This window comes from Colossoma macropomum, unplaced genomic scaffold, assembly GCF_904425465.1.
Source record: "Colossoma macropomum unplaced genomic scaffold, Colossoma_macropomum, whole genome shotgun sequence".
NCBI classification, from domain to species: Eukaryota; Metazoa; Chordata; class Actinopteri; order Characiformes; family Serrasalmidae; genus Colossoma; species Colossoma macropomum.
In genome coordinates this window covers 4,154,961-4,169,165 of record NW_023494787.1, presented here as the reverse complement: position 1 = coordinate 4,169,165, position 14,205 = coordinate 4,154,961, and the positions used below count along the sequence as shown (strand labels likewise).

At 40.4% G+C, this 14,205-nt stretch overlaps 1 protein-coding gene across 1 annotated transcript in view; it reads right to left on the bottom strand.

The window, feature by feature from the left end:
- Positions 1-14,205, bottom strand: part of LOC118804841 (regulating synaptic membrane exocytosis protein 2-like) — a 94,716-nt gene that overhangs the window by 62,546 nt on the left and 17,965 nt on the right. Inside the window, exon 2 of the mRNA XM_036565464.1 lies at positions 1,533-1,743. Within this exon, the coding sequence (XP_036421357.1) occupies positions 1,533-1,743 (211 nt within the window). The remainder of the gene's footprint in view (positions 1-1,532; positions 1,744-14,205) is intronic.

The window sequence follows — 14,205 nt, the reverse complement described above, 5'->3', positions numbered from 1 at the left end:
TGCTGTGTCTGATCCACTCAGACCAGCGCAACACACACTAACACACCACCACCACGTCAGTGTTACTGCAGTGCTGAGAATGATCCACCACCCAAATAGTACCTGCTCTGTGAGGGTCCATGGGGGTCCTGACCACTGAAGAACAGGGTAAAAGGGGGCTAACAAAGTATCACAGAAACAGATGGACTACAGTCTGTAACTGTAGAACTACAAAGTGAAACTATATGGTCAGTGGAGCCGATAAAATGGACAGTGTAGAAACAAGAAGGTGGAACAGAATGAAGGAAAGTGCACAAAAGAGTCAGACAGACAGATAGAGAGAGAGAGAGAGAGAGAGAGAGAGAGAGAGAGACAGAGAGAGAGAGAGAGAGAGAGAGAGAGAGAAATCGGGTATAAGCAAGTTCTGTTGTGGCCCGTATAGACATATGCTGCCCCCTAGTGGACTCAGTCCTACACGACTAGAATTTTTTTCAGACTGAAAAAGAGTAATACTATAGATCTATAGAATTAAGATTGGGTCTGAACAAATAACATATTTATATCTAAATTTCAATCTGAAAGAGTGCAATTTTCAAATCACAACAGCCGCGATTTTAGTTGTTTTCCACGTTGTCAAGTTTTAAGTGGTGAAATTTAATCTAAAAACACAGAGCATGTGAACTGGCAGTCTGACACACTACATTTAGCATTTAAGCCTCAAGTGCTGGTCTGATTTAGTGAAAAGCAAACCTGCAGCTCAAACCACAGTTGCAATACTTTTGAGAATGAACATACCCTGTGCTTCAACTCACTGGCCACTTTATTAGAAACACCTACCCTTTGCTTCCACTCACTGGCCACTTTATTAGAAACACTCACCCTGCTCTTCCACTCACTGGCCACTTTATTGGAAACACCTACCCTTTGCTTCCACTCTCTGGCCACTTTATTAGAAACACTCACCCTGCTCTTCCACCCACTGGCCACTTTATTGGAAACACCTACCTTGTGCTTCCACTCACAGGCCACTTTATTAGAAACACCTACCCTGTGCTTCTACTCACTGGCCACTTTATTGGAAACACCTACCTTGTGCTTCCACTCACTGGCCACTTTATTAGAAACACCCATCTTGTGCTCCCACTCACTGGCCACTTTATTAGAAACACCCATCTTGAGCTTCCACTCACTGGCCACTTTATTAGAAACACCCATCTTGTGCTCCCACTCACTGGCCACTTTATTAGAAACACCCATCTTGTGCTTCCACTCACTGGCCACTTTATTAGAAACACCTGCCTTGTGCTTCCATTAATTGGCCATTTTATTAGAAACACCTCCCTTGTGCTTCCACTCACTGGCCACTTTATTAGAAACACCTGCCTTGTGCTTCCACTCACTGGCCACTTTATTAGAAACCCTGTGCTTACAATTTTAAAACTGAAATTTTAAACTGGTGTTGAGGGGGTGCAAAACAGCTCATGGCAAATTCACCTGTTGAAAGTCAGTTTAAAGAGCACGTGTAGCTACGCTGTCAGACGCAGTCTGCGTACCTTGTTGGATCTCAGAGAGACGCGTCCTCCGCAGCGCGCGCAGAACTTGGTTTGGCAATAAGAACACACATGGCCGCAGCCGTCGGCAAACTTGGTTTTGTGGCAGATTCCGCAGGTGGGGGAGTCGCCCTTCGGCTCCTGAGCCTTCTGAGCCTCCTCCCCGATCTTCTTCACCTGGTCCTTATACATCTCAAACTGCTGGTGCAGCTTCCTGCACAGAGGAAAGAGCCGGAATCACACACTGTTCTCTTTTTACACGTTCCAGCTCGGACAAAACAACATGAGCACAATGACATGAAGTATGTTCAGCATATCTAGACAGAAATTAAGGTACGAGAATAAAACATGTAAGAAATAAGACTAAACAGGATATAATAATACAACAGATAAACAGAATAATCAGTCCAGATTAAGAATTATTGACACACTTCAACAACTGACTGTTATCACCTTCAGCTCGTGCTGTGGATCACATGCCACCTATTATATAACAGTTCTGAAAATTAAAAAACACAAGTAAAGCCTCAAATGTGTGGTTTTGAATAGTAAACAATGTTTGTTGTGGTTCATGAGTGATGGGCAGAGGGATAGTGAGATCGGCCGCAGGCTGGGACAGTTGGTAGCAGTAATGCGGTCACTGTACCGGACTGTAGTGGTGAAGAGGGAGCTGAGCCAGAAGGCAAAGCTCTCTGTTTACCGGTCGGTCTACATCCCACCCTCACCTGTGGTCATGAGCTGTGGGTAATGGCCACAAGTATGAGTTCGCAGATACAAGCGGCACTAGACAGAGTGAGGAGCTCGGCCACCCGGGAGGAGCTCAGAGTAGAGCGGCTACTCCTCCAGTTTGAGAGGTGCCAGTTGAGGTGGTCAGGATGCCCCCTGGACGCCTCCCAGTGGGGGTGTACCAGGCACAGCCTACTCGGATGAGACCCCGGGGTCGTCCTAGGACCCTGCTGGAGGGATTATATCTCCAAGTTGGCCTGGGAGCGGCTTGGGGTCCCCTAGGCTGAGACTTGTGGGGGACACGGTCGACTGGGATTCTCTGCTCTCCCAACTGCTACCGCGACCCCATCTGGATTAAGCAGTTTAAGATGACGATGATGATGTTTGTAATGGATCAAAGAGAAGCCAATGAAGGTGCTCTATGGTACCAAACAATGTAGTGAACAACGGAACAAAAAAAGGCACTTATTTGTTGAAGATAAAAAGTCTGTCGGTCACCTGAATGCCCATCAACACATGGGTCACTTATTGTTGTTGAATTCCTGTGTAGTAAGAAAAGCATTAATTCACGGCTTGGGCAAAAGAGAGCCTTGTTTTTCTTCTCTTTGTTTGTGTTTTTAATATTGGCCATTCCTTCCGCCAAAGAAAGTAGTTCCAGTACAGCGACCATTGTTGTTGCTTAGCAACCAGTAGAATGACGCAGGTATGGTCAGATTTAACAACACAGGTAGAAGCTTCTCAACCATTTAGATCACGTGGTCAGAAATGTTGTTCATGAATTATAAAGGGCCCAGATCCTACATTTTTTTTATATTTACCTTTTTCCTGGAGGTCCACTTACAATGTTTGTGTGCCTTTTTTTTAACCAAAAACATGTATAATGAATTTTTATGTGACCATTTTCCAACCTCTCCTTATCCCTTAAAATTAAATGCAAATGAGCTCTGTTCTGATTGGCTGGGCCTCATTCAAAAAACAGTCCGGGCTGAAAAACATATAACTTTGAGTGGGCAGGGCTAAATGCTGTAGCCTGAATAGCCACATATTTCTAATCGGTTGTTTTCCGTGACATCACAAAAACTCTTTTATTTCAAAAGAGTAAAGCAAACTTTGTTTTACCAAGATATAAGTCCTTTAAGCAAAAGCTACACTCTTAAAAAAGGTCCTTCAAGGGTTCTTTAATAAAGAAAATGGTTCTTTGCACCATGAAAGGGTTATTCAGATTGACGGAGAATGTATTGTACACAGTTCTATATAGAATCTTTTTGAAAATGGTTTTTTAAAGCACCAAAAATGTTCTGCTATTGCTACGAAGTCAAGCTTGTCACAATAAAAGAAACCTTTTTTGGTGCTATATAGAACCCTTTTCAAAAAGGTTCCGTATAGAACCATCTACACCACATTCTGTGATCTAGAACAGGGCTGTATAAGAAAACGATGAGATCTCACACTTTTCTTATGGGGATATTGTTCAGGTGAGACTGGGCTGAGACGAGTCAGACACTGTGTGACAACATTTAGATCAAAGTGAGAAAATCTGAGTTTTATTCCTCAGGAGACAAATTTCAGAAACAGGAGAAAACAACTTCAGCCTCACTCTGATTTCAAACTGGACTTAACTGTGTCTAGGAGAGGAACCTGAGACCAAGAGGAGATCTCATTTAGGATATCTCTTTCCTCTGGGACGGACCCTGCACACATGCACATATTCACATATTCATCTCTTCAGCTCTTTTTAAAGCCAAGCTCATTACATTCTCTGAATTTCAGTCATTTAGTGTGTTTACATGCACTTAATAATCTGATAACTGCAGAAAATCAGATTTTGTCAGTAATCTGATCAACACGTTTACATGTACTTGAGTAATCAGATAATGGGGAAACTCCGGGTCTACATCAGTCAGGCAGTAATCAGATTTCTGCTTTACAACCAGCTAATAAACCGACAGAATAAGACGTGACATAAACATAACATAAAACTCAAACTTCATGTCGCAGCTTTTTTTTTTGTTTTGTTTTTAAAACATCACACGACTTCAGCTGAAAACGTGAACATACATCATCTAGAAGATGAAGAAAATTTAAATCCTTCACTTCGTCAAACGTGTATTTGGTTTCAGTGTCGCTCCAAAAGTGTTTTACTGCATCTCGCAGCGACGCCGCTCGCTTATTTCCGGTACCGCTGTCTGTTTTCGCACATGCTCAGACTGAGAAATCTGAAAGAAATCAGAGTAAGAGTTTAGAGCACTGAGAAATCTGATTACTGAGCTAAAATCCAGCCTCTTTATCTGATTTCTAAAACGGATTTCCAGACCTTACCCTGATCTAAAAAATCAGAGTGTGCTGTTTACATGACCATCTGAGTAATCAGATAACTGCAGAAACCTGATTATGATCGGATTAAGTGTGTGTAAATGCACTCAGTGTTCCATAATTTTAGGGTTTCTTTCTTGCTGGAAACGTCTTGAATCCTGATATCACTAATAAATCGGTATCCCGTGACTTTAACAAGTTGCCTTATATGTCAAATTGGTACAAAGTGTTAAACAGATAAAACAGGTGCAATAGAGTCGGATCAATATCTGCCGAGTTGATTCAAGCAGCAGCTCTGAAGCTTTGCAGTGGCATAAATGTAATATATGAACTATCATCAGCAAAATTAACCCAGGTTAATTAACCCTTCTCCTTTTATCCCAGTTCATTTTTAGCGTGCACGTTTAGTTACAGCTAACAAAGCATTTTCAGTCTATGTGACAGCGTTTTCTGTATGCTCTGGCGTTTTATACAGCTACGCCAGCATCGTTAGCAGCAATAATTTCTATAACTCTAATCAATCAGGGTTCATAATGACCCTAGATACAGCTGGAATTTATAGATCATTAAGTTTAAATGTGTAAGTTTAATCAGTACTCATTACTACAGCTGCCTTTTAGTGATGATTCCTCGTTTATCACACTTGATATGAAGGATTTAAAGTGATAGTTTAGCAAAAATGTACACAGTTTCCTCCCTTAGTCAATCAGCTAAGTCATGTTTGGTGTCTGATGTTTGCTTCTTTATTTTTGCACTGGAGCTACGAGGCTAATGTAGCTAACAAGTAATCCATTAGATTAAACCCCCTATAATTAGCATGGTGCTAACTGCATGTCTGAGTTCAGTATCTCTAATAGTCTTGATTATGAGGTTTCTGACACTGTATGACTCCCTGTTATCTGTAAACATGGACTGAAGTACAAACAAAATTCTACTGCTATTGTTTTTAGCAATGCTAACACACTTTGGTCCATGTTTATAGGTAACGGTGTATGAAGGACCAGATTTGCCAAAATGAAAAATAAATAAAATGTCTTAGTAAATGAATATATGAAGTAGAACTGCAAAGAATAATGATGTTAAATCTAAAAATAAATAAATATACCTAACAATTAATATATTAATAAATAAAATCTTATATAAATTAATATGCCTGCATTTACATATGTCTATTTAGTCACTTCCCCTTCTCACTAATTTTTGTATTTATTTTTTTTTGTTATTTATGTTTCTTTATTAACATTTCTTCTGTTTTTCTATTCATTTATTTCCATAGCTATTAATTTCTATATTTATTTATTTCTCTATTTATTTATTTCTGTATTTCCTTGTCCTTATGCTAATAAAGGGGCTGTCAGTTAATGTTAATATTCCTATTGGTTGATGGATGTCAGATTCTGTAGATTGATTGTTCATGTCTTGCTCTCTCAGCGGTAACTAAGGACCAGACAGTACAGTAACGGCTTCTTACAGCAGCAGACAGTCAGAGATCTGAGAGTCTCGGCTGGTCTGGCTGAAAATGCATGTCTGGATTATTGACTCTTCTGTTGGAGGCTGTGGGGTCAGTTTGGTCCATTTAGCTGCCTCTGCTGATTCAGAGGTCGACCCGTAGTGTTCAGAACTCTGGAGGAGGTGGTTCAAAATTCAGATCACTCAGGCATTCGGACGCCCTCCTCACACGGCCTGTGGAAGCCAGTGAAAGTTATTTATCGGCAGGTCTGTCTGTTCGTGATGTTGCAGCTCTTTATGGAGTGAAAGAACAGTTTAATCAGCTCTTCTCCTCCTGGTCTTGATTGCTAAGCCTGAACGTGAAAAACACGCCCCCTCATTATCATATGAATGAAGAAATACAGAAATAAATAAATGAATTAATGGAAAAAAATGAATGAATTGATAAAAAAAAAATAAACGAATACATAAATCAATGAATAAAGCGAACAACTGTTAGAATATAAATATGGAAAAAAATATATAAAAATGGCATTAATAAAACAAAATAAATAATACAGAAATACATAAATTGAGAAATATATAACTGCAGAAAAAGAAAATGTGTATAATTACAACCACAATAAGCAATATATACTTTATTAAGGTTTTTTTTTATTTATTGATTAATTTACTGAGCCATTTATTTTAAAATTTTTATTTATTTTTCAATTTGGCAAATCTGGTCCTGCATAGCAGTGAATCATACAGTGTCAGAAACCACATAATCAAGTCTGTTAGTGATACTGAACACCTCCACACACACACGCGAGTGTGATGATTTGGACACCATGCTAAATGGTGGGGAATAGGATTCTATTACCTGTTAGCAACATTAGCTTCGTAGCTGCTGTGAGAAAACAAGAAATCTTCAGTTGGGGTAAGAGGAAAGCTGTGAAAATGCCATATTTGGTCCAAACTATCGCTTTAACCATCAGACATCTGTCACTAATTAAGCTCATTATAGACCGGACCAGCTGTGGTCACCAAATCTACCGGCTAACATGAGCTTTTATTAAGCTCGAGCCTCAAGCCTGAGACTCTCAATCAATATCCATCTCGAAGAAGTGCGCACTCATCACATCTGCATTGATCCGCCGGGCATTCGTTCACTGTTTTTAAGTCACATGCAGTGAAATATGTGACTTCGCGAAACATTACATGCACCGAGGATCGTTAAGTTCAGCTCGGAGCCGCAGGAATCGAAAGCGTCCGCACCAGAGCCGTGCAGCAGGACGTTACGGTGAGATCTCAGGGTCATCGTTCAAGCCCAGTTCACAGGGGGAGGAACGGCATGATCTATAAATGCGATTCAGCCAATTTTGAACATGCATCTCATTGAATAGCTGGGTCATTCAGAATCGTCCGTTTTTGTGTCCCTAGCATTTACAGATATTGTACACTTGCAAAACTTGTTAGTGTTACAATTTTACATTTTCAAATAAAACAATAGGTTATTTTAACAATTAAACCTTCTTGGTCCATCAATGTAGCAATATTGGTTTTTAAATCAGTTATCTAGAATTCCAAGCACCACAGAAGAGCTCGTCCTCAGTCATGTGTGAAGGCTGAGGCCATATTTTGAAGAAAAAAAAGCACATATTTCTGCAATTTTAACTACAATAATCTATGCATGACTACGGAATATATACATTAAATGACAAAGACAACAAAGGCCAAAAAAAATGATAAAATATATAATGAATTGTTGTCCCCAGGAGTCGTGTCACTGGTGTTACTGCGTGACAAAAAATCTCTTATTTTGAAATAAAGTCACACTGATGACATCACTTGACTTCCTTTTACCTGTTTTCTGAGGATCTATGAAGAAAAGCACATGGTGAGTCCACTGAGTCTTTCAGTTATCAGAGATTTTCTCATTCAGCTCATGATTTCATATGAAGCTTTTAGCTGAAGTCACTGGTGTGACCCACTTTATTCTGAGGTAAATGTGAAAAAATAGAATAAAAATAGATTAAATTACATATTTTAGTGGATGTTCCATGATTGACATGTGGTTTGATGTTCTGTAGCAGCCATTTTGTAAAATGCCTTATTCATTAAAATGTCTCTGGTGTTTCCTTTATTATGTGTAACACCAATGAGGATCAGTAACACCAGTGACTCCTATGGAGAGATAGAAAAGTGGACGTTTCTGTAGAATGACCCAGCTACTAAGTGCTCCGATGGAAACTGCTGATTAAATTCACAAATCCACAAACATTATTAATCCAGTGACATTGGCCTCATAGCTCCAGTGCTAAAACTAAAGAATATGTCCCACATTTAGCCAACAACAATCTGTGATTGATTATTTTGCATGTCAGTCAAACGGCCCTCTACTGCCAAACTTTCAGTGACAAAGCACTCCAGACTCAGGGCTCCAGACTGCGACTAAAATGGTCTTAATTATGACCACAATTATTAATTTGCAAGAAATAAAGTTAATAACTTGCCAGTGGTGACAGGCAGCAACTATGGATTATTATTATTTTTCATGGGTAACTATTTATTATGATTTTCCTGTATTTATTTTTTTTTTTTGCATTTTCTTTTATCATTTTTCATCTTAAAATGTAACCAATAGGCTATAGCGTCACCTGGATCAGTCCGCCTATTAAAAAACGCCTTCATGCTTGCAGGATTTCAACCAGTGTAGTAAAATGTGACAAACAAAGCAGATGAGATGAACGCCTGGTGTGTAGAAAATGGCGAAGCGAAAAATATCAGATTTTTTCGCACAATCTACGTCTCTGTCAGACCTCAAGAGGTCATCTGCCCAACCCCAGTCTGACTCAGGACAAGTGATGTAGTGAAAGACGCACACGAAGATGTGCTTCACCAACCGTCCACTTCAAGCACTTCATGCAAAAGAACAACCTCAGAAAGACGTTTCAGAACTTCTTGGCTTCAGGAATTTGCATGGCTCAGGTCTGATAGCATAAAGCAGATTAGGAGTGCGTTTACATGCACTCAGTAATCTGATAACTGCAGAAAATTAGATTTTGTCACTAATCCGATCAACACATTTACATGCACTTGAGTAATCAGATAATGTGGAAACTCCAGGTCTACATGAGTCAGACAATAATCAGATTTCTGCTTTGCAACCAGCCAATAAACTCACAGAAGAAGACGAGACGTAAACGTAACGTAAAACTCAAACTTCATGCCGCAACTTTTTTTAAACATCGCGCTGCTTTACCTGAAAATATGATCATTTATCACCCAGAAGATGAAGAATATTTAAATCCTTTATTTCGTGTTTAGTTTCAGCGCAGTGTTTTGCTGCGTTTCGCAACATCCGCTGTCTGATCTCGCGCATGCGCAGACTGAGAAATCCGATAGAAATCAGAGTAAGAGTTTACATGCACTGAGAAATCTGATTACTGAGCTAAAATCCAGCCTCTTTATCAGATTTCTTAATCAGATTTCTAGATCGGAGTCTGGTGTTTACATGACCATTTGAATAATAGATTGTTTCCTGTTAAAAATGAAAGAGCTAAAATAATAAGCCACTGATGACCTACAAGAATTTTAATTATAATGTGACTGACATTTTTGGCCGAAACCGCTCGCTGGTAATTTAAGGTCAATGTCAACGTTTCGCCACAGTGGACAATTATGGACAATTATGTAACTTGGGGGGTAGTCGTGGGCTGGAGGTTAGGGAACCAGCCTTATGACTGGAAGGTTGGCAGTTCGATTCCCTGAGCCAACAGTACGTGACTGAAGTGTCCTTGAGCAAGGCACCTAACCCCCAACTGCTCGCCGGATGCTGTGGATAGAGCTGCCCACTGCTCTGGGCAAGTGTGCTCACTGCCCCATAGTGTGTGCGATAGAAATCAGAGTAAGAGTTTACATGCACTGAGAAATCTGGTTACTGAGCTAAAATCCAGCCTCTTAATCAGATTTCTAGATCGGAGTCTGGTGTTTACATGACCATTTGAATAATCGGATAACTGCAGAAATCTGATTATGATCGGACTGTTCAGTGCATGTATTCGCACTCTATATTGCAAATCCTGTTAAAAAGCGAAGTTATAGCTTCAAAAATGGATTTCTTAACAGGAGCAAATCAATCCAATAAAAGAGACTGAAAAAAAACAAACATAAACGCATAAAAATGCAATTTTATTATCGCAGAGTGCTCGTAAGGAAACTTGCATGTGAAAAAACAGAGAGAATTCAAAGAGCTTAAAATTAAATTCAACACGTGAAGAACTACCTTTCACCGAATTCGCCTCCCAAATCTTGTGAATGAGAAAAGCGGACTGGATGTGTCGAAGACGTCTGATAACATGCATGACAAGAATCAGGCACAGTGGAAGGCAGAGATACGTGAGTCACAGATCTGACCTGAGGTGCTTTGAAGAGCCTTATTTTTTGCATATTATTATTTGGCAGACCGCGACCCAGAAGGATAAGCGGTTTAGATGATGGATGGATGGATGGATTATTTGGCAGACTGATTTTAACTATTGGCACCTGATTTTTTTCTTTCAGGAATCAGGGGCTCCTAAAGCTAATTTTTATTCTGGAGGCCTGAGACTGTCTGATGACTAACGCCATGGAAAAGGGGGACACTAAGGAAGCTGCAGCACCCCCTAATGGTAGCTACACAAGTGATTAAGTGGTGACAGTCTTTAAGTCAGAATTTTGGGATTAAGAATTATGCTGTTTAAAATGATACTACGCTTTTGAGTGTAACTAAAAGTCCACGTGCGCATTCAGACGACTCCTTTTCAAATTCGAGCAACACGTAGAGTGAATTAATTTGTTTGATGATCTCTATAAATATCAGTAATGATATTTAGTGAAATTTCCCTGTTGTGGGACTAATAAGGGTCACTTAAATCTGACTTTTTTCCGCCAAACCGGTCCTTTAAAAGGAGCAGGGAAACATTGAAGCTGTCAACAAACTCTGGATAGTAAAGAAAGTGAAAGTTGAGTAATGAAGAGATGAAGTTCTTTCTCACTAAAACATTCTCCATTGGTGTAATTCTACTCCAGCTAAGAAAAGAGAATTTACAACACAATAAACTGGACTGTGAGCCCATACTGTGGCTGGAGTGAGGCAGGTTTTGAGCTGCACAAACGTCCACTGAACGCTTAAACATGTTCAAGACTCCTCTAGCCGCTGCGTCTGCCCACGTTAAAGGAAATCTTTCTGTGACACGCCTTTTGGGACACATTCTGCTTTTAAAATGCACAGAAAATTCCAGTAAATTAAGTAGCTCCACCCATTTTCAATGCAATTCTCTGGCATTTTGTGCATGAAGGACAGAACCACATTCTTCTTTTTCCATTCACGTGACCCATTAACTGTGCCTTTTGGCTCATACTTCACAGAGCCACAGTGCGGAACGTGCCTGGTTCTGAAACTGTGCAGGTGGGTTAATACATTGGGCCCTCAGTTACTCCAAAGCTGCCTTCACGGCTTAATAAAGTGCAGAAGTCCACAAGGCCTGAGTCAAACCAGGCTGCCACATCACACACTGCTCCTGGGTGGTCCATCTTCTAGGGGGCTACGGGGCAACTACAGTGAGTTTGAGGCAAGCATCTCCTCTGCTGTACTTACGACTTGGGGTCCTCTTCAGTGGGTGACTTTGCTTGAGGCTGCAGAACATTACTAACCAGCTCACTGAGGCCAATTAAAGGGTTCCACCTGTTCAGATAAGCATAGCAGCGTCAGAAATCCAGAGCTAGGCCTCGTTATTCCATTTTTCCCCCTCTTTGTCTTTGCTAAAGTGGGTCACACCTTTAGCTTGACTCCTAAAGGCCTCAAAGTGGCCCTTTACAGCACAAAAGAAAATACTACAGCAGGGTTTCTTGGGATTGCATATTAACATATAGTAATTAGGAAAAACTAATGCATACTATGCCAGGGTATCAGGCTTAAGTCACAGAGAGCCACAGCACTGCAGAGTGTAGCATTTTCCCTCATAATAACAGCTGATTTAGCTAAATCATGGCTAAATCGTAGCTAATCAGCTGGTTATCAAGCTAGCAGAAGACACCTAAAGGAAAGGTTTGACAGTAATCAAATTTACCCAGTTTTGCTCTTTACTCGGAGTGTAGACGATCGTGCCAGACATGTTTGGTGTCTCAAGTTTGCTTCTTTAGTTTTGCGCTGGAGCTACGAGGCTAAAGCTAAGAGCTAACAAGTAAAGTAAAGCATATATTAGCATCAGACAAACTGCAAAAGCAGTGAATTGTAATCTCTAATAAACTTGTTTATGTGGTTTGACACTGTATTACATACTGTTACTTACAAACAGGAGTGCACAGGTTAAAAGCTGAATAAGCGTTATATCGGTTTTGCAACAAATAAGCACAAATAGCGTGATGTACAAACAGTGCAAACCACACAAAATGAGCCTGAGCCAGAGATGTTTTAGGCATATTTCAAATGAAAATGAAAAACGCAGCAGACCCTCGATCACCTCCTGCTGTCTACACCGAGGCAGCGTCTGTGATAAATTTAGATGCTCACCTTCTCAACTTTTACAGCCTGAGACAGTGTGAGTCTGTCGTACGGTTAAGAAAACATTTAAAAACATAATATTTTCAAGAATACCACTTGTTCTTAGAATTACTCTCAAGAAAACAATGAAGAAAATTAAATTATTCTTAAGAAGTTATTTAAAGAATGACATTTCTCATAATTTTTTTCTTAAGAATAAAGTGAAGAAAAACACACATTTCAGAAGATTTTCTTTCGCTTTCATGAATTCAGTCCCAGATCTTTTTAGCGTTAGCACTAGCCTAACAAGGTGACCGGAGTGCTTTCGTTTCCTGTCGTACCGCCCGAGGAGCCGCCTGATCAACTGCATCAGATGACGCTGGGTTCTCGGGTTTTGTCTGCAAAACAGGCCGAGGAGCAGTTGGTACTGAAGAATGAAGGACTATAAGAATTTTCAGTGTCTGGCAGTCAGGGTGGAGGGGGGTGGGCATACAGGACATACGTAAGAGACGATTTGACCTGAGAAATTCGATGAAGCTGAACTTGGCTTCTTATTTGAATTTCCCGTTCCACCTTAAATGGTGTAGCAGTTACACTGAGGCACCTGTACAACTACCAGAATGTAACTGCTGCTCCATTTAAGGTGGAACAGGAAATTAGAACAGAAAGCCGATGAATAAGAAACCAACTTCTGCCCAGTAGAAATTCAGACATAACACAATATTTATTCATTCACTGTTATTGGTGGGCCTGTGGGGTTGGTCTTAGGAAGGAATATTAGCATATGTATATCTACATGTTGTGCAGTTTCGGTTTTACTATTTTGCACAATCAAAAATTCTGGTTTACTTTGGTTGTTTGGTCATTAAGGTTTACCTTTTCTTATACTGAAACCATTAGAACTTATACAGTGATATAAACAGGCACTAAGGTACAGACACTGAAGTCAAGCTTCAATGCTACTATCAGGCTTAGCTACCCTACAACTGGCTTTAAGCTACACAGCAAAACTTTGACAGATTTTAGGCAGTGTGACCGCTGGTTACCCCGAGTGGGGATCGAACTGGCGGTTCCCTAGTTCAGACACCATAACATTATGGGTTGTGGGATCCAAGACTGTGAAGAAAAAAAAAAAAGAGTAAGGTCACACCGAGCGAGACGCAAACTCGCCACCTCGTGATGCAAGGGCGAGTGCACCAACACTGAGCTATTGCGGCATCACTGCTAAGAGAGTTTCAGAAAATTAAAGGGGAACGCAGTCACCAAACGTTTTTTGTTTTGTTTTTTTTTTTAATACTTACATTGAGAGATACTTGAGAAACTGGAACTCGATGCTCGAGAGAGGAACTAATACCAAAATTACCAGCTTAGTCTGAGACATGAACGTGGCAGCGTGAACTCAAGACTGAGCAGAAAGCAGCGTGTGAGCAACCCTTAAGTAGGGTGCGCACAGCTGTTACTACTCAGTACCTATTACCCCTTAGTGGTGCCTTATCTCCCCCTAGCGGCTGGAGGTGGCCTAGCACGAGACTGGGACATTACTTTTTAACCTTGTAGCTCCATTGTAAAAGTAAATCAGCAAACTTCAGACACCAAACACATCTTGACTCACTGACTCCAAGGGGGAAAAATTGTGTCAATGAGCTTTTTCACTGAACTGTTCCTTTATCTGGTGCGCTGTGG